General features: G+C 46.3%; 2 protein-coding genes across 2 annotated transcripts in view; one reads left to right on the top strand and one right to left on the bottom strand.

The window, feature by feature from the left end:
* Nucleotides 1-9,488: 9,488 nt before the first annotated feature.
* BHLHE41 (basic helix-loop-helix family member e41) lies at nt 9,489-16,612 on the bottom strand. The gene is made up of 5 exons (XM_027129408.1): nt 13,854-16,612; nt 13,655-13,718; nt 13,226-13,333; nt 12,789-12,900; nt 9,489-12,326 (listed from the first exon to the last, which is right to left on the bottom strand). Exons 1-5 carry the CDS (start codon nt 13,913-13,915, stop codon nt 11,224-11,226), a joined length of 1,449 nt encoding a protein of 482 aa, XP_026985209.1. The 5' UTR covers nt 13,916-16,612; the 3' UTR covers nt 9,489-11,223.
* SSPN (sarcospan) overlaps nt 11,242-27,915 on the top strand; it is a 129,433-nt gene continuing 112,759 nt past the window's right edge. Inside the window, exon 1 of the mRNA XM_027129410.1 lies at nt 11,242-11,310. The gene's annotated coding sequence lies outside the window, so the exon portion shown is untranslated. The remainder of the gene's footprint in view (nt 11,311-27,915) is intronic.

The raw sequence follows: 27,915 nt of genomic DNA, 5'->3' as shown, positions 1-27,915 counted from the left end.
TGACTCAGAGAGTTTTGGAAATTTTCACAGAGGGGATGTAATTTGGGCTGAGTTTTGAGAACTGAGTAGGAGACCTCCAAATAAGGTTATTCTACCCAAGGACAAACATTTGAGAGTGCAGAGCATACAGTATTCAGGAATTTGTGGTAGTTCAGTGCAACAAGCGCAGTCGATGCCCATCGTCTGGTTGGGGGCAGTAGGAGAAGGGACAGAGTAAAGGGAAGTGAAACTAGAAGGGAAGTTGAAGCTTTCATGCCTTCTTCATGTAATGGGTTGTTCCTAACTATTGTTTAGTGCACTACTGGTGTTTAAAAAGTTAACTGAGCTGGGAGTGTGGCCAATGCATGGGAAAGGAAGACTGGACCATGACCACTGAGCAGGTTCTTGCAATAACCCAGGTGTGAGATGATAATGCTTGGAACTAGGACAATGATTGTGGGAATGGGGAGGAGAGTTTGGATTTCAACAGCTGTTTATTGAGTGCTTACTGTATGCCAGGCATTGTGCTAGGTGCTGAGCATACACTGATAAACAGATACTGGCTCTTGCCTTGAAGAAGCTTATTGCCTAAGGGACAAAGCTTACCACAGCTGGCAGAGCCGGTGAAGAGCAGAAGCATCTGGGACCTTCAAGCCCTAGTAACATGTGTTGTACATTCCATCAGGGGTTGAATTCAGTTGGTCCCACTGAGTTTCACACAGGTTCAGTGGCCATCTGAGAGCTGAGATACGATCTGTTTTGACACTTACTTCTTCTACAGGTTTGTTCTCTCTGACTCAGGGGATGGAGAAATGATCAGACTCTAATTTTAAATTTCAAAGAAGGTATCTCAGTTAAGTGAACAATTTCTTTTAACATAAGATGTAATCATTTGGACTAAGGTGAAAGTGATATTAACTCTATTGTTAGGGGAACTCTATTAATGCTTAAATACTGTATCTATAATTTTATTGCGACAATAAAATCCAATCAGTTTCCAAGTCACTCCAAGTCTTTTCCCATTTGCAGGTATCAGATGTTAACTGCCTTTGACTCCTTACCACTTGTTGATGTCTGTCACACAGGTGCTCAGTAAGTGTTGGTGAAATGAACTTTAACATGGAAGGGGATGCTTTGAGAGGCCAGTGTTGTGTTGTCTTTGGTGAGGTCATCAAGCTGAAGTGCTTGCCAGAGATTCATTCATTCATCCAGCAAATGTCTGTTGAGAATCAATACATGTTTATTTAAAAAAGGCAAATAAATAAATATTTATTTATTGCCAGGTACCATTCTTGGCATTAGACAAATAGCTGTGAAAAAAGTCCCTATTCATCCTAATGAGACAGACAAGCAATAAACAAACAATATGTCTGTGTATTCATATACATCAGTATATACATAATGTCAGGAGTAATACCTGCTATGAAGAAAAAACAGATCAAAAATAATGATGGAGGGGTGGCATTTTATTTATTGCCTATGGGATGCTCAGGGAGGGCCTCTCTGAAAAAGTGGCATTTGAGCAGAGACCTAAAAAAAAGGTAGAGGTGGGCTTCCCTGGCGTTCCAGTGGTTAGGATGCTGCGTTTTTCACTACAGGGGGCGCGGGTTCGATCCCAGGTCTGGGAAATATCATGCCCGCATGCCCAGTGGCATGGCCAAAAAAAAAAAAAAAAGGTGTGGGTGCAGTTGTAATCAGCTATCCCCCATCTGGGGACTGAGTGTTGCAGGCAGATGGATGAGCAAGTGCAAATATTCTGAGAAAGACCAAGCTTGTCCTGTTAGAAAAGGAGCAGGGAGGCTAGTATGGCTCCAGAGAGTTAAGGGAAGGGAGAGGGGACAGGAGAAAGGGATGAAAATTGATGCCTTTTGCCTGGCATCTTCCTAAGCTCCAAATGAAAAAAAAATCCAGTGCAGAGGGATATAAGTGCTAGCTGTCATAAATAATAATTGATTAGCAAATGCCTGGGAACTTGGGAGGCGTTACTGCAAGTTTTGAGCACCATGATGGGTGATGAATTTGTATGGGTCACTGCTGTATCCCCAACGCCTGGCACATAGGAAGAGCTCGATATATATTTGTTGACTAAATGTTGGAAGTCTACCTTTGCTTTTTCAACTTTCAGAGCGTTATTAATAACTAAGCTGTTTCGTACAAACAGTTTGGGTGGTAGCGAAGTGTTATTCAAACTCAACCTATAGGACATTATGCATACGTATTCATTACAAAGCAAACAGCAAACAATGAATTCATTTTGTGCTTTGTGAATGTCTGTTAGCTCATACCAGTCTGTCTCCAGGGTGGCACTCACTGTGCCCTTTACGCTGGAGAGTTTACAACCACTCTAGGATGTCTTAGCAAATACTGGCACCTGACTTGTCCAAATATTACTGGCAACCCCCGAGATCGCTTTCCATCACATGACGCAAACTAAATCTGCAGAGGGGTAGCGGTGCTTCCCTATCTTTGTAACACTGCTGTCTGCACCCGGTTATCCAAAGGGTACCATGAACTCCAAATTCCTCCAAAGGAATTACTCATTTCAGATCCTTTATAAACATGCACGTTTCCAGACGTGTTACAAAATCAGCCTGCGATCACTTCAAAAAGTGAAAGTGTGCGACTTGATCATTTTTCCTAAGAGAAAGTGTTTCTACATATTTTTTTAAAAATACAACTTAAAAAACCCATCCCTCACCCCTGACTACATTAATTTCCTTCACTTTACGGCACCATGCAGAATCCATCAGGGCCATAAAATCACTTCTTTTCCTTTACACCTTCCCCGTTAAGTCCCAATATATTGACCACAGTTAACTAAATCCCCCAGTGCTTAATTAGTGGGAATTCAATTTGCAAAACTGAGATCAATGAAAGATACTTCACCACACCCACACCTACTGCCAGGGGTTTCTCTAGCAAGACGAGCCCAGGTCAGGCCAGGGTCTGGCCCGCTTCCCGGCGCCGCTGGGTGTGTCACGGTGTGTCACCCCCCCGCCTGTCACTTCCCCCGGCTGCGGCCGGCCCAGGCTTGAAGTGCCCGCCCCAAGGCCCTCCGAGGCGGTTGTCGACCTTCCTCTAACCCGCGCCGGGAGGGCTGCTCGGAAACTGCTGTGTCAGAATGGTTCGAGGAGCACCGAGTCACAGCCGGCTTTAATTCGGGATGAATGACTACCTCGGGCCGGCCCGCTAGGACTCGGCGCGGCAGGGTGCGGCGCAGCTGTCGGGAGGGCGCGTCCCCGTCCCCGCCCCGCCCTGCCTTACCCTGCCCTGCCCTACCCTGCCCTACCCTGCCCTACCCTGCCTTACCCTGCCTTACCCTGCCCTGCCCTGCCCTGCCCTGCCCTGCTTTCGGCCGTAGGCCCTCGGCCCTCCACCTGGCCGCCCTCCACTCGGCAGCCCGCCAGCTCCCCGGAGCCCGTTTCAGGGTAAAGGCGGGGGCAGGGGCCAGTGCGCACGCGCAGAAGGCGGTGCACCAGAGCCTCCCGGCCCCCGCCCCGCCCCCTCTCACGTGCCGCGCAGCGTGCGCCCAGGCATGTGCGGGCGCACGTGACAGCGCCGAGTCCTGCTCAAGCTCCCTCACCCCGCGCCGCTGTACTTTGAACCCGGGCGTGGGAGGGGGCGAGGAGGGAGAGTGGGGAGGGAGGAAGGACAGCCGGGCGGGGACAGGAGGGGGAGGCTGGCCTCCTCGAGAATGATATCATCGGCAGATTTATCGCTAGGCAACCTAAGAATGCTTCTCTCTTTCCAATCCTAGAGCTCCTTGAAGATCTCCAGGCTGGTGACATTATTGCCCTCGGCTTTAATTCCCTCACTGTGCAGCGCTCAAGCGGCGATTTCAGAGCTAGGGTTGGTTTTCCAGTTTTTAGATGAGTACGCTTCAAACACAGAGCTCAGAACTGGATCCTTTATCGCGCCCACTTGTGTCTGCAGAGCTCTGCAGGGTGTGGGCATATAGTCAGGTTTCTTCACCTGTTCGGTCACGTGCGGGTCACACAGCTACGTTATAGAGATGCAGATAAGCCCTGTTAACGCAATATATACTCGAAAACCAAACCCTGCTTAAGGTGTCACAGAAAGAGACGCTGGTATCTTTAAAATGTCCTATCAGAGGGAATTTTCTGATTAAGTAACTGAGGTCTTCAGGAATTGGATACAGGGTGAAGTACCCCTGTCAGAACTGGTTTTTGAAACGCTGCTGAACCTGTAAAGCCGTATATGAAAGCGAAGTTTATTACCGAGTTATGTGGCGGATACTCAGTGTGTCCACTGTGAGGCATTTGATATTCTGTGTATACACATGAGCAAACACATATGTAAAAGACTTCAAATTGAAACCGTAGCTGATGTTTACAACATCCTAAAAATACCCCATATAAAAACTGTAGCAAATCGCCCTCTTTCCTACTTCCTCAATTCTAAAGGTTCCCTCTGTCCAGATTCAAGGCTTGCTTTAATCCCTTCTTTCATGGCGAACCTTTGGAGTTCAATAGACCCACTAGGTACGGAGGGGTAGAGGCAGAGATGGAAAGCTCACCAGATCATGTGGGGACTTCCAAACCAAGGAGGACACATTTCTGGATGTCTCCAAATTGAGTAGACAGCAAAATTGTTTAGCTCTGTCTGTGGATGTTGAAAATTGTTTTTCCAGAATTTCTCCATCATAATTTTTGCATGCTCTATGCCATAATTTGGAAAGGCTACTACCGTGATTAATCTTCCGTTGTCCACCAAAAACATATACTCTGCCTCTTAAGACCGCGAATGGACTAGCTTAACTCATTTCATGAGAAAACAGCCTATTGCCTTCCTAACTACTACACGATGGGTAATAATACAAAGAGCAGTGGAATCAAAAACCAAAACATCTTGTTCCAATCTTGGTTCTGCTACTTACTGAGCTATGTAACCTTGGACTAGTGGCTTGCTTCAGCTTCCTCCCAGAGGTTTCAAAAAACAGGCTTTAGGATTCCTTGTTTCCCTCTAGGACTCCTATCTCTCATTTCCCCTTTGGGTACTGAGTGGAGAACATGAATCATCATGCCCCTACTTGAAGGAGAGGAAGTCACCCTTAGTGGTTTTTGTTTTTTTTTGTAAGACGGGTGAGGTGAGACAGAGCTGCTTGCGAGGTACTGTTTTTTCCCCCTCTACTTCATTAGATATTATCATGCTATGAATGCTATTCTTTGCAGTAGGAAATATCATGACCCCTCAATCCCACCTTATGGTCCAGATCCTCAGGAGGAGATGATGGTGAGAGTCAGTATGGCAGTCAAGTTATAAAGAGACTGAGAAGTTAGGAAGTACTTGCTCAGACCTCAAGTCAAATATAGCCAGTTAAACTGTCCTGGTGCTTAGCACAGGGCCAGAGTGTGCCAGAGCCTTCTCTTTGGAGATGGACTCAGCTACTTCTCAAGGTCTTCTCTGGCCCACCCAGACGAAGTTAGCAACCTTCACCCCCAAGTATTGTAATCACCCCTGCGTGGCACATGTAATTTATTTTAGTGTGGGTCTGTCACCCCCAATAGACTTTGAGATCCTCAGAGATTGTTCATCTTTGATTAGCCAGCACTTACACAGCACCTCACATATAATAGGAGCGAAACAAATGCCTGAATCCCCATACCCACTATTTCTTCAAACTCTAGGCTCAAGGAGAAAGGAATGTGTTGCAGTCCACAGGGAGTCTGAAACCTCTCACCAAAGGATCGACAATGGCTGCGTCTAAATTCAGAGGCAGCGTCAGGGCCTACACGTCCTCCCTGCCAGTTCCCCAGAATGCTTTAGCTGGGCCTGCCACCCAAGATGTCCAAAACCCAGAGGCAGAGATAACACACCAGAAGCAGGGTCCAGGGTCATCCATGAATCAAAATGCAGTATCAGTTTTCACTGAAGGCCCTTGGTCCCCTATTCCTATCATCCTGAGAGAAAGAAGTGCTCATCAAATCAAACAATTTGCTTCTGCACGGGAATTTCCTTATTTTGAAGTTACTGCGGGATAAAACCATTTTTTTGTGTGTAATAAAAATGATTAAAAATATATAAAGTGTCTGAAGGCTTTTGCATAAGTGTTCTGCTGAGAATGTGAAAGTTCAATGGAGAAAAGAAGTTGGCGGGATCAACACGTCACTGCCTCTACAAGCTCACACAATTTAGAGAGGTGCCCCTCAGGTACTCTGTTAGAACCTATTTATTCTAATTTTAGGCGCATTTCAAATGGGTGTGGTTTTGGTTAAATGGTTTCCCAGCCCACAGTAAGTCAGAAGTGGCAAATCAGATAAGACTTAGGCAGGCGCTCTGACACATCAAGAAGTGAGAGTTGGCAGCCTGACCCTGAGTAAAGAGACTGAAAAACCTATAAAAACGGGTATAAGAACTCAAAAAGAGTTCTGTGCAGGTGCCAGTACTCCCAGATGACGTGTGTAGTGCAAAAGTGATGTTTATAATCATGACCCTGAATTATTGAGAAAGGTTAACTTTCTCAGTAGGGTATTTTTTTCCTAAGACATGTGTAACATATTTTACTAAGCTTTTCACTAAAAATAAATAAGTAATAAAGGTAAACAATGTTGACACCTGAACATAGAAGCTTCCGTTTTCTCAACCATTGTTTCATGGGGGCACATATCATTCCCTGAAGCCACATAAATTGGGCATCACTGAATTCAGGATTTTAAAACATCAACTTTTTAAAAGTTTTACATTTGTTTGGAATTTTGAATATAGAACCACTGAACAAGTGCAAGAAACTCAATTTAAGACAAGAGTCCGACTCTTTTCCTGGAGCATTTTTATTTTTATTTATTTAATTTTATTTTAATTTTTTGTCTGTGTTGGGTCTCTGCTGCTGCGAACGGGCTTTCTCAAGTTGCGGCGGGCGGGGGCTACTCTTCGTTGTGGTGCTCAGGCTTCTCACTGTGGTGGCATCTCTTGTTGCGGAGCACGGGCTCTAGGCACGCGGGCTTCAGAAGTTGTGGCATGCGGGCTCAGTAGTTGTGGCACACGGGCTTAGTTGCTCCACAGCATGTGGGATCTTCCCGGACCAGGGCTCGAACCCGTGTCCCCTGCATTGGCAGGAGGATTTTTAACCACTGCGCCACCATGGAGGTCCCTGGAGCATTTTTTTAAAGTACATGCTGCACATGTTTTTTAGTATAAATCCCATCTTAATCGCAGAAAATATGTGATAATTTTCCATGTCAATCCCCTGTTAAATTCTATGAAAAACTGGAACTTACATTGGACTTAGGCATGCACTGTATATTCATTTTGAACTTATTTAAAAAAGCACAGTTAGAACAATGGGTGGGCCTAAATATGTTGATCTGAGGGTCCAATAGATTAAGGATTTTTGTTTAATGAAAAACATCAGATTGCTCTCTGAAATAAAATACTATGATCACAATAGTACAGCCAGCTTTTCGCATTATAATGGGCTTAACTCATTCATGAGGGCTCTGTTCATTATTTTTTTTCCCCCGGTACGCGAGCCTCTCACTGTTGTGGCCTCTCCCGTGGCGGAGCAGAGGCTCCGGACGCGCAGGCTCAGCGGCCATGGCTCACGGGCCCAGCCGCTCCGCGGCATGTGGGATCTTCCCGCACCGGGGCATGAACCCGTGTCCCCTACATCGGCAGGCGGACTCTCAACCACTGCACCACCAGCGAAGCCCGGCTCTATTCATTTCTGTCTAAAGTAAAAGCCTCTAGTCTGTCCAGCCTTGTCTTCCCAGAACTTCAAATGGCAATCACCTCCCGTGGAGAGGTTCAGAATCGACCCGTGACATAGACGGGAACAGCCTGAGGCTTCTTTGACATACTTTTGATGGGCAATAACAAAATTTATGGCCTGTATGGCTAGTAACGGAGAACTAAATGAAAAATAGTTTTCACAATGATAGGAACTAAAACTCCAGTCATACTTTAAAGAGCTATTAAAATGTAGTGTCTAGTGCCTTAAAAGTGTGCTTAGCTCTTTGCGGGAGGAAAGGATGTTTTATCAGTTCAATATAAACTTTGCTAAGAGATATGTGTATGTAAAATTAATTCGTGTAATACTATACGTGTAAAATATTATTGACTCAAGATTCATATTTGTCGTATATTGAAAAATCACATATAATACAAAGGGTTTAGGCTAAACTTGACTGCTCTAGGTATAGAATCCTCCTTAGCAAATTATAATGACTCCAGTCTTTTGGTTCATTAAAATAAATCAATGACCAAAATAACATTTTTCAGATGCAATACAGACAATATTATTTTGCAGTTCTATCCTCACTAACTTTATCCTATTACTATGCTAGTATAGAGGCATTTGGACTAAACAACCAATCTATAAAATCTGGTCCAACCCTAAGGTTTTTTGTTTTATTATACCAAAATCATACAAATGCTAAAACATTTTATTATCCTCTGACTTACTTTGCATCTTTTTTGGCTATGAAACACATGATTACAATATGACATTAACATGTAGCTCAAAATATTTTAAATGCTACTTTTTTCCATTATTCTGGTTTGGACAGAACATTTTTCTAAAGTTCAATAACTTACAATGCTCATAAATCCTACATGGTTTTGTAATGTTAATTTTTATTTCCTTTTCCTGTGATTTATTCATGATGTTTCATGAATGCTGCCCAAATTCGGTTTATTTGGTTCAAGATGCTGCAACGGGAAGTAGGTCACTGACTGGGGGATACAGCAGACCTGGCCTCTAGTGCTGGCTCCAGGTAGCTTTGTGGCCTTGGGAAGATATCTGATATCTCTGGGCTTCATTTCTCTCATATTTAAAAGGCAGGGGCTGGACAGCTGATCTCCGAGGTTCCTTCCGGCTCCACTTTCTATGACTTGCAGTTTGGTTGCCATAAAGTCAGCAGAGGGAGCACTTTTTCTACATCTCATAAATTTTGACTATTATTTCAACACCTTTCAAAAATCAAGGGGTTTGTGAAGAACATTATTGAAACTAAATATTGACAATCTTTTGCACAGTTGGTATCAAATCACAAATTTGGTTATAAACTTGAGAAAAGTCTAGAAATAATTATTTCTGTTCCTTGAATTCCATGATAAAGTCCCACAAAAGAATTATTTTATAAAGGCTAAGAAGCTAAAATACACCGAGAAATTAACCACCCCTAAGTGATAGAGTATCTATACGGGATCCAGTGAAAGAGAAGCACCAGACCACACAACAGAGGCTACCTGGTGTCAAAGATGAAAAGTTCCATCAGTCATAAGAACATTAGCAAACTGGGTCTAACATAAACCATGGAAGTGACTGGTAGGTTTTTCTTTTGCACTTTTCATGTAGATACATTGGGAACAACCAAGTAGACACAGCCAGAGCCTGGAGGCTTGCAAGAGATTGCAAATGTGTGATATCAAACCAGTGACAAATAAAGTTGTGTATCTGAGAACCTAAATGACTTTTATCCCTATATTCATAGATTATCTTAAAACTATCCGAGCATCCATTATGTCTTTTTAATTATTAGACAATCTCATAGCGTACGTATATTAAAGTTTTTATTCCTTAGTAAGAATTTTAAAATCACAAAATAGCGTGGCAATATTAATTTTAGGTAATAGAATTTGTGGAGTGCTGAAAATACTAGAATATAAAGATAATTTCTAGTTTATCTTCACATACTAAACTTTTCTAAACCAGCTGGTTTCTTGCAGACAGTGTTTATTTATTTTTTTTAATAATTTAAGACAGCATAAGCTTGTACCAAGCATAAGCATTGTAACAAAAGTGCAACTTTTCAGCAAATCCTCCCCCAAAGATATTTTAACTCAAAATATCATTAGCACATATTTTCTCCCTACAAAAATAGCATGTCAGACATCATTAATTGGATGTATTAACAACTATGTACATAAGAGCCACCTTGTAGGCTAAGAGTTTAACGTTGTTTAAACACAGCGTTTGAGGCAAACAGTAGCAACAGCAGCAGCAAATGCACCAAACTGACTAAAAGACCCAGATATTTTCTTCACTCATAGTCAGACTGTTGTGTCTCACCCCTTACATAACATTCAAGTGAGATTTCTCACAGTGCTACCTTGGCAACAAACTAAAAATATCTAGACAAGGTCTTGGTTTAAGCCTTATTAAAAAAGCTTTCTTTGTGATTATCTGGTATCTGGTTTGGTCTCCAGAAAATACATAGACTTGGAGATAGGAAGGCCTCACAGGGCTTCATTCCACATCTTTACAGCATTTCCAACCCAAACGGACCAGTTTAATGCTTTCCTCCTCCACTCTTGTGAATTAACAGAATATAGGATAAATCAGTTTGGACTTGTTTTTCTTTTTTTTTTTTTAAAGTTCAGCGCACATTCTTTTTTTTGTTTTTTAACACCAAGATGATACAAACTTAGAAACATGATGGATAAAATAATGACAGGGTGAAAACAGATGCACTCAATTTCATATATATATATATATGAAATTAAGATGAGTTAATTGATTCACGGTCAATTTCTCAATAAAGTGCTAGCAAATGTACTGAGAATGACTCTGGCCTTCCTCATCCATCTCCTTCCCTGACTTAGTTCTGACGTTGGCCCAACTCCGCATCTCCTTAAACAAGCGCAACTTACTGAGAGACCATTCACACCACTTCAGAATAGGTTGCAACGTGAGCGACTGCATCCTCACCGCTTCCTCTTTGAAAAATATACGCCTCTTGAAAAGCTGAACATTATGAAATACTGAAGACTAAGTTGAATTCTAAAAGGTCCTCCTTCTATTTGTGGAAATCTTCCTAAAGCAAGCAGGACAGCTTTGAGACGCAGGCAGACAGCAGCTACCTGCGGTTCCACGTCAGCTCCTCCGCCACCTTTCCCCTACCCAGCGAGCTCACTCGCTGAGCAGACCCTTCTCACTTCCTCGAGAATTCGGTCCTATATTTTAAAAGAAAATGGAACGTGGCCTAAAAGAAGGCAAAACTTACTACGGGGAGTTCTTTAAAGAAAAAAGAATACCTATGAGGTTCTTGTACAGCTGGTGGGAGAAGAAAGGGATGTTAGTGTGTGGAGGTTGGTGGGCGGTGAGGGATGAGCAAAACAGGAACTCCAAACGTACACAAAACACCTGTGGTTTTTTTGCTTGTTATGTTTTGTTTTCTTTTAAGCCCGTCGTGCATCTCTTACACTTCCTCCCTTGAAAACGTTAAGGGTGTTTTAACTTATGATTCCGCGTGAACCCGGGTCCCTTCTAAGCGGAGCAAGGATTCAGGGGGTTTCCTTTCCTGGCTGCGAGGGATCTTCCCGAGCGGAGCTCTCCGGGTTCCCCGGCTCGCTGCGGCCGGCGAAGGGCAGGTGGGTGCGGCCGTGCGGGGGCGGGGGGTGCAGCGCCCCAGGGGGCGCCACCTCGTGCGGCAGGAGGGTCGCGGCAGCGGCGGCTGCCGCCTTCTCGGGAGGGGGCGACAACACGGAGGACAGGCAGGGGAAGGCGGCGGCGGCGGCGGCGGCAGCGGCGGCGGCGGCGGCGGCGGCCGGGGCGGGGATGCCGGGGTACAGTAGTGGGAACGGGGCGGCGGCCGCCGCCGGGTACAGGTACTTCTCCAGGCCGCTCTTGTCCAGGAAGGGCTGCACGTAGGCGGCGGCCGCCGAAGGCGAGAGGAAATAGAAGGGCAGGCAGAAGGGGGCCGCGGCGGCCGCAGGCTGCGCGAAGGGCGCGCCCCCGCCTCCGCCGAACGCCACCAGCGAGCTGAGCAGGGCAGCGTCGGGTCTCAGCAGCGCGGCCGGGGCGGCCGGGTCGGGCCCCAGGAGCGCGGCGGCCGCCGCCGCCGCGCCGCCCCCCAGGCCGCCGCCGCTGCGGGAATCCAGCTTCATCCTCTTGGGCGCCGGCGAGTCCTCCCCGGGGGGCTCCTGCTTGATGGTGACGCGGCTTGCCCCCGCGCCTTTGCCCTTCTCGCGGTCCGGCCGGGCCTCGGCCTCGCCGCCGTAGCCGCTGTCGGTGTCCGTGTCGTTCTCGGCGGCGAGCTCGGCGCTGGGCTGAGTCCGCTGGATGACCGGCACGCAGTGGGCGAGGGGCTCCAGCTTCTGCCCGGCGCGCTCCAGGCAGGGGGCGGCCCCGGACCCGGCGGGGGTGGGGGCCGAGGGCACGCCGGTGCCTTTGCTCAGAGGAACCTGTTGAGTCAACAGCTGGGGGGTGGGCAAGAACTGGGTGGCCACGGCGTGCAAGTGGTTGATCAGCTGGACACACCGCGGCTCCCTGGGCGTCCAGCTCTCAAACCGGGCGAGGTATTGCAAGACTTCTTTGGCGCATGTTTGAAATCCCGAATGGAACGCATCCAAGTCGGACTGAATGGGCGATTTCAGAGATCGCTCCCCTAGGATGAGGAAGGGGTGAGGGGCGGGGGTGGGGAACAGAGGAGTGGAGGCAAGAAGAAAAATACCGACGTTAAAACATCTGCTTATCACGTGGGCCCTGCATTGACTAAAGTGATCTCGGTTTTTCCTCCGTATTTGAGTGATATAAGCCACCGGTTGCCCAGAGGTGGGAGGAGTGGGGAGGGGGGGAGGCGCTCTACTCCCGCTGAAAAACCGAAGTGGAGAGGGCGCAGCCGCCACTTTAAATACAAATCTGACTCCTCTGAGTTCGGCTGAAAGCCTTTAGGATGCTTCGGGAAATGGGCACTTTCCAGTGAAGGGAAAGTGTAAGCAATTTAACAAATGAAAGTGAGCCCGTGGGCCCCAGGAAGGAGGTGGGGCTGGGGGAAGGGTCCTAACACTGCTCCTCTGTGGGCTGCCCGGCTTCCTCGGGGTGGGCTGGCTTCCCTGAACTGACTTACCATTCTGTAAAGCAATTATCTTCTGATGCTGCTGCTCCGTTAAGGCTGTTAAAGCTTTTAAGTGTTTCAAAGTTAATTCCAAGACCACTGCTTTCTCCAGGTGCCCCAGAGTCTGCAGTGCAAAAAAAGAAGGGGGCACTTGGTGACTTAAAAACACACATTTGGCTTCACTGGCTCTCCAGTCAGCACATCAACTTAAGCAAACACTTTGAAAGAAGTACTATTCCTATACTTCTTGAGCTTTCCACAATACAGGTTATAAATGATTTCTTGCCTTCAGTTGTGAACACCTACTCTTGAGTTTGCAGGAAACTCTACCCTCTATAGCACAGGTTGTAAGGAATCTGATATTTACATTTATTCTTATATCCTGGGAGTAGTACCAGGCTATTAACACGCCCTTGGAGAGCGGCAAAGAATAAAAATCTGCATCTTACTGTCAACTTTAGATGTTCAGGCAGTAAGTCTTTCAGCTGAGCGATGCATTCATTAATTCGGTCTCTTCTTTTCTTTTCTATTAATCTGTGCGGTAATTTGTAGGTATCCTTAATATATGAGAGTCATGGAAGAGAGAAAACAATAAGCTAAACATTCATTTACTGGATATTACAATACCGCCGCCCCACCACCAAAAAAAAAACTGTGAGAAACTATGCCCAAGACAACTCTTTCCTCTGGACTGTTCTGAAATGCAATTTAAATTCAGGTATGATGTTTAATCTCCCCTTGAGAGTATCCCGCAAACCACTTAAAATTCACAGTCGGGGAAGCTGGAATATATTTGCGGGCAGAGCTTCGCTGTGAAATCAATGGCCCTAATTAACTATCCAGACAGGTTATGAGGAACATCAGAAACTTACACTTACCTTGCTGTCGTCTCGCTTCATGCTCCTTTTCGGCTTACACATATACAAAGAGGGATAATCCAGTCTGCAAAACAGAAATCAGCATCAGGCATCCATTCGGGGAGGGGCTCTGCCCTCGCCCGCTCCATACCACTTTCTGGAGAAGAAAAAAATCAAACTGAAGCCTAGACAGATATTCGCAAGGGTGCGTGCACCTTACCCTATAAAATCTCTATGTTCCAGTAACTGTCTCTCTTGCAAATGAGGAATTCCTTCGTCCATGTTCCACCGCTGTCCGTTTCCTCTGTTTCGATTTTTGGGGTTCTGTTCTATAATCTGTGGGACGGTAGCTTTGGGAGATCTTGGGGGGATCTGTACGTCTCCAGTCTCTCTCTCTCTCTCCCTCTCTCCCTCTTCAGTGCAGTGTTGAAAGTGTGAAGCGGTTGGTCCCCTCCTCCCACCGTGCTCGCTCTCTCGCACACACACGCACACACACGCACGCACACTCGCGCCGGCCCCACTGCGCTGGTAGTTTGCTCTCACTCCGGGCAGTGTTTGGCCACAGGGCACGCGCGTCGCCGGCCAGACCAGCACCCAGCTCACGTGCGGAACGTACCATCCGCGGTCCAGCCCAGAGGGGGGCGGGGGAGGAGGGGCCGGGCCGGGAGGGGGCGTCTGGAGAAAGCTGCGAGGGAGGGCAAACGGCGGGAGGGGGCGGGGACACCTGATCAGGGCCACCGGAAAGGAAAAACAACTTCAGCCAAGCTATTCATCTTCCCGAGGGCGGTGCAGTCAGCTGGGGGAGTGTGTGTGTGTTGGGTGGGGGGGGGGGGGGGCGCCGGGGTGTGCAGGGCAGCCAGGGCTTCCTCGGCTCGGAAGTGCGACTCCCTCAATCCGTCCGTCATTGCGGTTCAGGAACGTGAACGTGGCTTTTTGCTTTTCCACCGACTGTGCTATTGGTTTGGACCAGAAAAAGGAAAGAGAAAGTGAATTCGCGGTGGGTCAACTTCAGTCCCAAAGGACAATTTGGAGACTTGTTTGCTCACCGCTCGGTTGCCGGCGGGGACCCCTTAGCCCTGATTGGAGGTTGCCCCGAAAGGGGACAACTTGAAATCCGCTCCCTGAAGGATTTAAAATAAACGAAAATGTAGCCAGTGGGTCAGAATGTCGCAATCCAAGTGTCTTTCGGCCACACAGTGTCCCTGGGCCACCCAAACTTCCCGCAGCAGCCGGAATTGCGGTGCCACTAATCACAGCCGCAGATGACGACGTTTGGGGCCTCAGGCTCTCCCCGAGGAACGCGGCAGGGAGGGAGGGGGTGAGGATGGGGTGGCACGAGAGGGGCTACCGCGGAAAGCGATGCAGCATTATCACTCGCTGGCTAAACTCCGCCGTGCCCCGGGTGGCGATGCGTGCCTTCCCCGCCCCCTCCCCCCTCGTGTGATAAGCGACTCCGGGAGTGTGCAGAGCCCACGTTTACTACCGCTGGCACCTCCAAAGCCTCCCTCCTTAATCTTGTCTCAAACGGGTACCAGCACAGGGCCAGCAACGTGATCCGACCTGCAGCTGCTGCCACATCACTGCGCGGGGAACCCGTGCGCGCGCGCGCTCGCCCTGCAGCCGCGGCGCCCGGCGCGGGGAAAGCACAGGCCAGCACCAGCCGGGCTACCTTTCCCCAGAGCCACCTCGGGAGCATGACTCACTGCTAGTGAGAGTTACCGGGAGGTGCCCGCAGTTGCGCACTGCCCCTGCCGCTTGGAACGGCGGACTGCAAGGGGCCTTGGAGGCCGGGGGAAAAGCGCGTCCTGCGGGACTCCCGGGTCTCCGGTCCCGCTGCCGCCGCTCGGCTCTGCCAGGGCGGGGATGGAGAGAATAGATATTAATCTCTCTATATACAGGTATATAGATGGCAAACCAAACGTCTTTCCTTCCTGCATTCTCCCGGGTGATCCCCGAAACATTCTTTATTGCCAGTGGCGCGTGAACCAAGGGGAGAACTACGCCGAATGCACGCGCACCAGGGCGCAGCAGGGACTGGGGCCGTCGCTACGTGTCCCACGGCCCGCCCCGCCGAGCGCGGGTTCCGGGGACGGATCTGGGTCGCGGGAAGCGGCGGCTGGGAGGAGGTCACGTGTCTGCCGGAGTCGCGTCTCTTCCCAGCCTCCAGGAGCAGCCGGGGCCGCGGCAGCGCTGCTGCAGTCTCCCGAGTCCTGGGCGGAGACGCGCCGCGTCTGGCTTCGTGACTCCGGAGGCGGCGGCGGCGGCCCAAGCTCACCCCCGCGTGAGGAGACGCTCGCGGTCCGTCCACTTCATCTGCTTAGAGGGCCCTTTAAGGTCTTTCGACTTTCTCCAAGAGGGAGGCTTAGTTGCACCAAATAGGCAATTTAATCATGATAATGCTTAAAAGAAAAAGTATTTTTTTAAATCCTAATTCTACTTTATACCTAGAGCCAGCCTTTCTCTTGTTTTCAAGTGATTAGGTGATTAATTCCCTTTGGTGGGGAGGACAATTTGTAGTCCTAAAAGCGGCATACCCCTGCAGCACTGTATCGTTTGGTCCTCTCGTTCTAAATTGACACCCCTCCCCCCCAAAAAAAGCAGAGGGGGGGGAGGGATGTCGTCAAGGTGAATAATTTAAAAAAATGAAATACCAGCTCCCCTTATAGGTTTCTGACGGTTTGGAGAAGGAAGAGGGTGTAAATATAAGTATGGCTGGAGTATTTAGTGAAGATGAAGTGAAGATTGGATCACTGCATCTTGGCTTTGTCGGTAGAGCGGACCAGACGCAAGTCAGACAGCTCATCAGGGCAAACCTTAGGGGGCAAGTCTGGGGCAGACTCTAAGGCAATAGGAGAAATTGGGAAGGAAGTCTAGAAGATCAGAGGTGTTAATTTTGGATGTAAACTTCCCCTAATTCAAAGACAAAGAGGCCTTGCTGCAAATGAAGCCTTTCCTGTTACCACTCTTATCTCCCCTCTCCCCATGTGTTCTGTTCCAACATTTCTGTTTTCTCTTTCACTCCTTTCTTTTTCTGACACCCAGCTCAAGCTGTAAGTGGAGTCTTTTCTAATGTTTGGTCTCCTTTGTTATCCTCAGTCCTTCTTTTCTTCTTCTTCCCTGTTTCATGCCCACCTTTTTATTCTTGTTTCCCTTTTACTTTTCTTTTTTTTCACCTTATATTTTTCTCTTTCTACCTTTCCCCCCATTAAATGTCTGCTTTTTCTCTTTCCCTATAGCTTTCGTTCTCTTATTTGCTTTTTGTCTTTTTCAGTTTCTCACCTTGATCACTCTTCTTGCTATTCACGCCCCTTAAACTTGAGTCCTATTCTTTTCTTTCTCAGACTTTTGCCTTCTGTAGCATCGAGGCTCTGAATGTCCCTTTGCTGCAAGGAGGATGTAACAATAGCTGACAAATATATAGCATTTAAGATTAGAGTCCAGACACCATTCTAAGGGCTTTTAATATAGTAACTCACGAATCCTTTCCACAATCTTATAAGGTAGATACTGTTATTGTCTCCATTCCTCAGATGAGAAAATAGACACATAGGGAGATTACAAAATATGCCCATGGTCCCAGACCCAGGATTTAAGCACAGACAGTAGGCTCCAGTGTCTATGCCCTTCACTATTACCGCCTGATGTGAATAGGGAGGGCTGAGATCTAAATGTTAACTAGCTGTTTCAGGGATGTTTTTTAATTTACCAGTGTGACTGTGCACATTTGTTGTAGTGTGTATGTGTGTTCAAATGTACTGGAGCTCATGGCAGAGAAATAAAAAGGTATGAAAAAAAGAAGGGTGGCAGTGTTTTGTCAGTAATTCCATTGGCATCTAGCTCCAAATGTATTGATTTAAACCCAAATATCTTAATTAATTGTTATAATTTCATACATATGGACAGATGGAAGTATAGTTTAGAAGAAGGCTAATGATGACCAGCAGTTCATTTCCACTGGGCAAACTAAGCCAAACTCTAATGTGAAGGCTCAGGTTAGTAATAGGAAAGTTCACCTGTGGTGAGGTTAGAAAGGGAAAAAAACTCCCCTGTCTAACAAAGGAACAGAAGACTAGAATGTCCTCTTTGGGTATGTTTAAAAATAGGTTGAGTCTTATCTTTTCAGGAAGGTTTAATACTGTCCTGCTGAAAGCCAAGGAGCTGCAAGATGAGCCCAAAACCCCTTTGAGCCTATAATTAAAGAATTCTGTGATGCTTTGATTTCAATTAAAGATACCCATCTTTCTCCTTTTAAGGGTTAGGCTGGGAGCTGCTTCCATTGCTTTCTTTTGGTTAAGTAGGGAAATCACTACCTATAGAGACTCTAATTAAAGGAAACACCCCAGGTCCCACCCCTCTCCTCTCACCCCTGCCTAAGTATTCTAAGCCCGACACTCATTCTAGTCACCTTGTGACTTTGCAAGTTCTTATCGTGTTTGCTTGCAAAGTCTTGAATTTCCAACAGAAAGCAAACTCTCCTGGGAGCATTAACGTTTCCACGGAAAAGAGGTTTTCTGCCTTTTTAGGCTTCTACAAGCCTTACCACTCTCCTGGAGAGGTGACTAGGGTGTTTGGGATAAACTACCTGTGCATCTCTAATGGCTTTAAAGGCCCTGGATCTGCCCAGGGGTGTGGCGTCTCCTGCCTGTACTGCTGTAAAGATGTCCCATCAGGTGTGCAGATGCCTTTCTTCATCACCTCTGTTTTGGGTAGTGGACAAGAATTTAGTCATTCTACATTATTTTACATCAAAAACTTCATCAATCAGTGTAAGAAAATCTAAAAGAAAAAGTTTAGGGTTGATGCTAAAATGAAGGTGGGGACCATGGGGGGCAGGGACCAGAGTGGGATGATAGATCAGGGATGTGTGAAGCTCCTTGGAATCCCTCCTTTGGGCGTGCACACTGCTGTCACTGTTAGTGTTTTCAGGCACACCGCTGGAGGAAGGTACATCGCGTCACAGGAGGACCTTAGGAGAAGAGAAACCCCACTGCTATTCACCAGAAGCCAACTATGACTTTAAACCATTGATAACGCTATTTGCTAAAGGCACCAGATTTAAAATCCCAGAATAGAAGGCTGGCTTTTCTAGTTGCATCTTCAGTAAATTAGCACAAGTAACCCTATTTATAATCCCTTCCTTCCTTTCTTTCTTTCTTTCCCTCCCTCCCTTCCTCCCTCCCTTCTTCCTTCCTTCCTTCCTTCCTTGCTTCCTGGCTGAGTTGTGTCCGGGTCTTTGTTGCTGCAAAGTTGTGGTGAGCGGGGGCTACTCTTTGTTGTGGTGCGCGGGCTTCTCATTGTGGTGGCTTCTCTTGTTGTGGAGCACGGGCTCTAAGTGCACAGGCTTCAGTAGTTGTGGCACACGGGCTCAGTAGTTGTGACTCGTGGGCTCTAGAGCGCAGGCTTAGTAGTTGTGGCGCACGGGCTTAGTTGCTTTGCGGCATGTGGGATCTTCCTGGACCTGGGCTCAAACCCGTGTCCCCTGCATTGGCAGGTGGATCGTTAACCACTGTGCCACCAGGGAAGTACCCTGTTTAATTTGTAAAAGAACTTCAGGGGCTTCCCTTGTGGCGCAGTGGTTGAGAGTCCGCCTGCCGATGCAGGGGACGCGGACTCGTGCCCCGGTCTGGGAAGATCCCACATGCCGCGGAGCGGCTGAGCCCGTGAGCCATGGCCGCTGAGCCTGCGCGTCCGGAGCCTGTGCTCCGCAATGGGAGAGGCCACAACAGTGAGAGGCCCGCGTACTGCAAAAAAAAAAAAAAGAACTTCAGTCTTTCTGTAGACTATCAATTAATGTGTTTTTGTGGTTGTAAACATACACATGAATCACATTTTATGTTTATGTAACATTGCTCAAGAAGTTTATACACTTATTAGTCTTTGCATAGCAACACAGAGCAGGTATTATTAAGTATAGGAAATGAATTTTATTACTGCTGAAATTATCTGTAGTTTTGTGATTATCATAAACACTCATGCATGTGGTCCCGAATTTAACATATGCTCAATGTTCCTGGAGTTCTTACATACAAAAGACAACTAGGGGAGAGCCAAGTCTAAGACCACTGTAGGGGGATCTCCCTGGCTCTTCTCTTCGTAAGTATTTGCCTGTTCCCTCCCATGCCCAGGTGCTTCTCATACTGATTGAGGTTGATCCAGAATGAGACCGAAAAGTAGAGTGAGAAGCAGATGACAAATCCATAAGGATTTCCACAAAGTCATCCCTGCCTTTTTCTGGGTTCTCCTGGCCTAGCTGTATAGTGGAAACAAGAGAGGCTGCATGAAGAGGGAGCCTTTTAACTCCTGTGTTTCCCTTGTCACTGCTGATGAAAATCCTTAGAAATGCTTCAGAGAGATGCATGTTTGCGTTATTGCGAAACACAAATAGGAATAAGATGTACTAGACAGCCACTTACCTCACCTGCCCATTAGGGGTCCTTGAATCCATTTTCAGATGGTGTCCACCCAGTGCAGAGAGCTAGCTGTAATAGACTGGTACTTTATAAAGGCAGCAAAAGACTAGATTTAACCTACACTTAGAACTATTGGCATAAATTTTATTCAATAGTTAAATTAAAACAAGAATTCGTATATAATTACCCAAAAATTATTATGTTCCTGATATTAACTTATAATCCTCATTCACAAGGAAACTAATGGAAACCTACGCTAGGTGTGAGTATCAGTTAAGAACTGCATTTGAGCCAAAATAACAGCAGCTTAAACAAATTAGGAATTTCTTTTTCGGTCCCATAAAAGAAGTCTAGAGGAAAGGAGTCCAGGGGTAATGTGAAGTAGTAATAGTGCCATCACTATACCAGACTTATGCTCCATTCTACACCAGCTTCCAGCCGTCCTCAAGATTGCCTCATAGTCGTAAGATGGCTGCTGGAGCTCCTGCAGGGAAGGATAAAAGGGTGTCTACCAGCTGAGCAAGTCTCCTTTAAAGAGCTTTTCTTATAAGCTCTACCCAATGACTTCTGCTTTGCTCAATCCTATCACAAGGGACTAAAAATACAGTTTTTTATTTAAGGCTCCTCCAATAATGTAGGGAGTTCTTTAGTAAAGAGGGAGCAGAGAATGGATATTGGGTTGGCACTAGCCATCTCTATGGTGGTCCAACTAAAGGAAATAGCTTGTTCGGGTTCTCTTTTTTTTTTTTTCTTCAGTGCGTCGTTTTTTCTCCACTATGCCATATGTGTTGGCAGTGTCCCTTTATCGTATGAGGGTATTTAATACCAATTTCAGAAAATTTTCAGTCTTTCCATCTGCAATTGCGCGTGTTTAACTAACTCCTTAAGCCATGGTCTTTAACATCTGTATTTTTAAGTTCTAATAATTGCAGAAATCTGCTTAGGGAGGGAATTTAAAAGGCTTTGCTCTACTTCCTTTAGAATGCAAATTGCAGCTGTGTGTTTTCTGGGAAATGATTTTCTTCCTTTTAACGTAGTGACATCTGTCCTCTAGCTATGCCTTCTGCCCCCGGCATTTGAATTGAAGAGAGCAACTTCCAGCAAAAATGCACCTTCTGATAGTTCCCACCTGAAGGGAGTTGGATTTTGCTCTTCATCTACTTCAAGACACGTTGATATAATATACAGTGGCTTTGGGGTCAGGAGATTAGGAGAAGAGCTTTGTGACTGTGTTGGGTTCTGGAGCAAATGAGGGAGGAGAGAAGAGGTATGTGAGTACAGTAGAATGGGAGCAGCGGAGCCAGTCTCTAAGGCTGGAATTGGGAGGTGAATTCTGGAAGAGAATGCAGCTTTGGAACATTTTAGTGGACAGGTATTAAGGCAGGTGTCTTACAAACATTAGTTAGTTCTCTCCATTCTTTGAATGAGGCACCACTAACTCCGCTTTATAGATAGACAAACTCAGGTTTAGAGACTTCAGATAACTTGTCTTTGCTGTGTACTAAGTAGCAAAGCCAGGCAATAGGGAACCGAGGCCTGAGGTGTGCTCCTGGGGTTGTCACCGGCAGGAGTCTAGGGTTCTAACAGCCACCTTCTCCCTTCAGCCCCCAAGGGGATCCCCCAGCCAAGACTTTCACCTCCCTTAGTAAGGCCCCTTCTCCAGGCTTTGGGAGCCATCCCCAGAGGCTGTTTCGAGGAGTTGCTGAGAAGTGAAGAAAGTGGTGAGAGGGGCCATTCTTGATCCCATTCTAGTTGTGGAGTGGTGTTCCTGACATTTGAGAGGGAATTCTGGGTGTATTTCCCCACAGATAGACGCATGGATAGACGTTGTGGTTAGCCCACTGGATAAAGCTGCCCAGTGTCTTGGAATCTGCTATTCTATCTTCATCTGTTAAGCTGATATTTATTGTACACTGTGAGGAGCGTTAGGGATTCAATATGGAACCTTGTCTTCAACAACCTTAGCCTCTAATGGATCATAATTTCTTAAAGAAGGGAGATCACTGAGGAAGCTGAGTAGTTATCCTAAAGCCTTCACATATTCCAAAGGCAGTACTCAGATACCTCCTCTTTGGTGCATTTGAGAATCCCTTACAGCTATGCTTCTCAAGAATGCACTTTAGAAATCATTCCAGAAGGTGTAGTCAGTGACCTCAGTCTATGGGTAAGCCTTGTCCTCCTGTAATCAAAACATCCCTGAATGGAAAGATGGGCAAGGAAAATACTATCTGACCCACTCCCATAAGCTGTCGAGACCATCATTACCCTCCCCCAATTTGCCCTGACTTCCCGATGTTGGTGGGAACGCCCCCTTACCCACCCCCTCCAAGCATATACAACTTTATATGCTCTTGATCTGCTCTGTCTCTGATTCTGCCATCTCCCATGACATATTGTGATCTTCTCTTCTCATAGCTTAGTGCTTGAACTTTCCCTCTTTGGTATTTGAATCTAAACTTTGCCTTGTGGCTTTTAAACTGGTTTGCCTTCTTGGTGTTTCACCTCCTCTGTAGTCTCCTGTAAGAAGCTCCTTCTCTATCCCAGTCACTCAGCCCTCACCCTGACCCTAGCTGCGTGGTCATTTCCCTAGCAGCCTCCTTTTAGAGGGAGATTTGGACAGAACTTGGCTTAACTGACTTCCTCTGCTCTAGAAGAGGCTGGCGCAGCTTTGAAAAAGATGATAAGCCATTACAATGGCCCTTAGCATCCAGCCAAAGGGCACATCTTCTTCACCATCATACTGTTGACTTCCTTACTTCTTCTTTGGCCTCAGTGCTTCGATCTGGAAAGGAGCCCTGATAGGGCTGGCCACGTGGGGCAGCCTGATGTCCACACCCCTCCCAGCTACGTGGACTGTATGGCAAATTTAGCAAAATTGCTTGACCTTAAAGCCAAAAACTTGGTGGTCATTTTTGAGCCCTTCATCTCCCTTCTTCCTCCCGTCCAGTTAATAATAATGTCCTGTAGATACCACTTCTTAAATGTATATTAAATCCATCCTATTTTTTCCATCCTCACTGCCTATACCCTAGACCAAGCCCCCATAATTTCTCACCCCCAGTACTGCGAGAACTTCTTAACCTCCTTTAACCCTTGAACAGTTGGGGTTTAGTAGGGAAAACAGAAACCATTCTAGATATTTCAAGTGGGAGGGATTTAACAGAGGGGATTAGAAGCATTCGTAACCTTTGGATACGTAAGCTAAGGCAATCAAGGTTGCGAAAACCAGCTACTAACTTTAAGGAAATCTTGCCAGCCAGATATTTTAGGGTAACCTGAATGCCATTGAGCTCAGCCGCCTGCCTTGCTGAAGAGGCTGAGTTTCAGGAGCTTGCCTGGAAGCCAGTGTGAACCTCACATCTGCATGCAGCCGCTGACACCGCTGGAGGAACGTGGTGTGTCTCCTCCACTTTCCACCTCTTGCACAAGGGCCTCTCATTGGCATCATCTGAACTCCCCTGTGGGCAAGGGAGAGTGCAAAATGTCATTCCCAACTTCCCACCTGTGATGAGAGCCCATGGAGAAGGCAGTGGATCTGGGGTGGAGTTGACAACAGACATCTCACACCCATATCCACTGTGTAGGCATGCCTTCTCCCTCCACCACACCTAATTCAATTCCACACTGTGACCGGAGCCATCTTTCTGTCCATGTCATTCCCTACATCAAAACCATTTGTTTCCCATTTCCATCAGGTTAAAATAATAAAAACTCTGAGTGGCCTGAGAGACACTTGCCTTTATACATCCTCTGTGTCATCTCTCATTTCTCTGCCTCTTTTCTATACTCCAGCATGCCTACTTCCTTTCAATTTTTCTTTTTTTAATGTACCCTGAACTTTCAGGTCCTTCACTAAGTTGTCCCAACTTGCCAACTGATTGGAATGCTTTTCCCCACGTCCCCAACTCCCTTCAACTCTCTTCCTCTTACTCATCCTTCAGGTGTCACCTGAACTGAAGCCTTGTTCCAGTAACAGGCTTGAAGGACAAGTCATCACCCAGCTACATAGCATCTGAAGGGTCCTCATAGGTGCAGGAGGTGGAAAATGTAGTCTTGGTTCCTACCCTCCCATCCTCCTGCTGGGACTTCCCCATACTGGTGTGGCTCTGATGGGCTGGGGCACCCTCACTGCACTTGGGGTGCTGCATATTTCTTTCTTGGCCTCACCAGGCACGTGAAGATCAGGAAGTAGGTAGCATAGAGGATTGAAAGGTGCTCCTGTGATAGTGGGAACCCCAGGAGCCTGGCAGGGTCTTTAGTGGAGTGGTGGGCAGTTCTGCTGTGGTGTAGGGCCCATGCCTCTGGAATGGCTGTTGTCACTGTGCCAGGATGGACATGTTCTGTGCCCAGAAGGCAGTAAACTCTGCCAGTGCGCTCCCTACAAGTCTTGGTAAGTTGGCGTTTCTGACTCACAGAATTTTACTTCCTTTCACTGTGTGCATGGGCAAGGCAGAGAAGTCAGGGGCTGGAACTAGCCCAGCTGAATTCCACAGGTGCTCTAGAGACCGTGGGCTGGTGAAGTGACATCCAGGGCACGGCTCTGCGAGACCAGAGGTGGGGAGGGGGTGCAAAGTTTGGCATGGCAGGCTGTGTTTACAGGTCTGCTGGGCTCAGTGGATCACAGGACAGCGTCCTGGGGCAGTGCCAGAGAGCTCCGTTACCAGGAGTACAGAAAGAGACAATCGCCGGGCCAGGATGAAGGAGTCGAGCCTCAGACTGTGGAACAAAGTGGGAGGGTGGGGAGCCAGTGAAGCAAACCCATCAGAATGCCAAACTGCTAGGCACAGAGGAGACAAGAAGTGAGGGGTCAGTGCAGACAAAAGACAGCTGGAGCAAGTCACAGGGGGCAGGACCCCGGTCGGCATAAGATGCTGCTGATGCAGCGGGATTCTCCCCGGGGTGGTCAGTCATGCGCCCGAGAGTCTGGAAATAGGGGCAGGACCACTTCCACCCTCACATCCCCAAACCAACTTTGCATTTACTCACACTTGGAGAAACACAGAGGTCCCTTTTCCCTAATTATGTATTCAGACAGACAGCATGGATTTTCCTGCTCACGAGGTTGCAAAATAAAGACTACACCCATCAAACACAGCCCAGGGATGGCGAGATGTCAGCAGGCCTGGGCCTGAGCTCACACCTGCTCAACAGTCCTGCATTGTCCTTGGTGATCCAGCCCATAAACTTCTGAGCCTACTGTGATTTGGGATAGTAATGCTAATGATTTTTCTGGGATCTGTGGTGTTTTAATATTTTAGAAATTCTGCCTCAGACATACTGAGAGTAATGAAATAGACACATCACATATTTCTCTCCTGGTTCATATTATTTCATATTCCTGCTTACGGTGGCAGAGTGATGTGGGCTCTGGCTTTAAGACCAAGGAGACCTGCCTTCACATGTTGTTTTCCCCTGACTAGCTGACCTTGGGCAAGTTATTAATGCGGCAGTTTTCTCAAATGTAGCGCAGAGGTACCGATGCCTACCTCTGCCTGGCTTTTGTGCAGGCTGGTGACAATGTATTCAGAACCCCTACAGCATGGTAGGTGAGCAGTAAATGGTAGCTATTATTGTCCTCTTTTAGCTGCCTGGTTAAAATTATGGGTATCATAGAGTATGGTTTGAAAATAATTGCTAGATTAAGTAAAATATTTTAAGTTCAAGAGGTAAACCTATTGCTTTCAATTATCCTTTCCTTTCCTAATAGGTGAGTAACAATAAAATAGAGGGCCAGACCTGTCACTGTGATTTTCCATTAATGAGATGTAGTTTTATTTCATGGACTGGTTGAAAATAGGCAATACCGGCCACAACCTTATGATTTCAGAGTGCTCTTCTGAGAGGTCACACAGCTCCATATTTGTGCACGCACGTGGGGAGATGCTGTCAGCCCACGCTTTGTCATAAATTAAAGTCTTGTTCAGGTCTTAAATGAATGACATGCCTAAATTCAGTTTCAAGTTCTGTTCTCCGGCCATGGAAGATACAGTGACTGATTTCTTTTTTATGCCATCGACCCTAATAATATTAGCAAGCACTTCTGTAGCAGTGATTTGGTGCCGTGCTCTGTTTCAGTGTTTTACAACTATTAATTCATTTAATTGCTTAACAGTCCTTTGAGATGGGAACTGTGATGATGCCATTCAGAAAGGGGGGAAGCTGAGGCACACGATGCAGCAATTTGCCCACGTCACACAGCTAGTAAATGGCAGAGCCAGGGTTCCACAGTCAGCGCCCACAGTCTTGTTTTACAGCCTCTCCGCACAGCGGCCTCCCCAATATCCAGAGGAAAATGGAATATTTCTATTCACCGTCCATGACTTTTGTTTAGAGAAGAGAGGTTCACGGTGCCAGAAGGAACATGGGCTTTGGAGTCTGAAACTCTGGGCAGAAGGTCAAACTTTGCCACCCCTTGTTTGCCTGCCCGTGAAAGACAACTTATCGAACTTCTGCAAACCCCAGCGTCCTCACTGTTTACAAAGTGGAGATATTATATACCTATTGTGAGTGTGACTAATATTATGTCTACCACATAATAGATGTGTAATTATGTGTAACATAATTATGTCTACCACATAGGAGATGCCCAAGAAGTATGTCCCGACCTTGTTTACTTAATATCTAAATATATCCAAATATGCAATTATTGGTGGTTTCTTTTCTCCTGAAAGTTAAATTCTTGACTTCTTTTAACTTTTCAGCTTAAAAGTATAGGGTAAAATTGGATCACTCAGTTAATAATGTAGAACATCTATGTGGAAAGCATCTTCCACGTCGGTGCTGTTCAGCAGAACTTCTTGTGATGATGGAAATGTTCTGTCACCTGTGCTGCCCTGTATGGTGGCCCCTGGCCTCATGTGGCGATTGAGCTTTTGAAATGTGGTTAGTTTAACTAAGGCACTGATTTTTCAATTTTATTTCATTTTAACAAATCTAAATTTGAGTTTAAATAGCCAGATGTGGTTAGTGGGTATTGTATTGCCTAGTGAAAGTGTAGATGCTTTAATCAGGTCCAAATAGTTGATCAGCAGATAATTCTTTTAAGAAAGCCAAGTAAGTTTCTTGTTTTTAATTTGAATTTTATTTTATTTTTTATACAGCAGGTTCTTATTAGTTATCCATTTTATACCTGTTGGTGAATATACGTCAATCCCAGTCTCCCAGTTCATCCCACCACCACCACCCCACCCCATCTACTTTCCCCCCTGGTGTCCATACGTTTGTTCTCTACATCTGTTTCTCGACCAAATAAGTTTCTTAACCTTTTCTTTTTCTAAGGTGTCTAAGACCTCTGTGTAGGAAAGAAAAAATATCAATTATCAAGCACAAATTCAGGCAAATAAACAGAAGATATAGCCCTCAGTCTCTAGGTTTTATGATATTTGACAGATCCATTTTAATTTTACTGGAACTCAAATGACATAACTTATCAACATTTTGATCATGAATTTGCTATGAATATTTTAGTCACTTCCCATAAATAGATAGTAATATAATAATTTTAATACTGCAAACACTACCATATGCCTATTGGGTCTGTATGTAAGCAGTGGTATGTTGGTAAAGGATTAACTGGTTCTCTAGGGAAAATGTGTGCATACAAAATGTTTGTGTGTATGCGTATAGTTTATTGTACATTTTACTGTTATGAAGGATATGAAGCAAAGACTATTCCTTTAAACTCCATGTAGCCAATTGATTCTCACTGAATGCTTTTATTGATTTTTGCCAAACTCTTCATCCCTTGCCAACCTTTGGTTGTAATTAATTCACAAGTGTAATTCCTACATGAATGTTTGTTGATTTTTTATTTGTTATGTTATGAGTTGCTATGTAAATGTTATATCATTATGTTCACGAGTAAGGTGAAAG

Source organism: Aethalodelphis obliquidens, unplaced genomic scaffold (genome assembly GCF_003676395.1).
Source record: "Aethalodelphis obliquidens isolate GAN/ISIS:26980383/991018 unplaced genomic scaffold, ASM367639v1 scaffold36, whole genome shotgun sequence".
Taxonomy (NCBI): Eukaryota; Metazoa; Chordata; class Mammalia; order Artiodactyla; family Delphinidae; genus Aethalodelphis; species Aethalodelphis obliquidens.
Note: the sequence above shows the minus strand (reverse complement) of the source record. Positions and strands in the feature narration are given on the sequence as shown.

Bases quoted from the DNA above. Each gene is read 5' to 3' on its own strand.
- BHLHE41 (XM_027129408.1), bottom strand. From the start codon at position 13,915: ATGGACGAAGGAATTCCTCATTTGCAAGAGAGACAGTTACTGGAACAT. The intron at 12,901-13,225 runs GTAAGATGCAGA...TTTGCACTGCAG, and splicing joins CTGAACATCTAAAGTTGACA to ACTCTGGGGCACCTGGAGAA. The intron at 12,327-12,788 runs GTAAGTCAGTTC...TCCTCATCCTAG, and splicing joins GATAATTGCTTTACAGAATG to GGGAGCGATCTCTGAAATCG.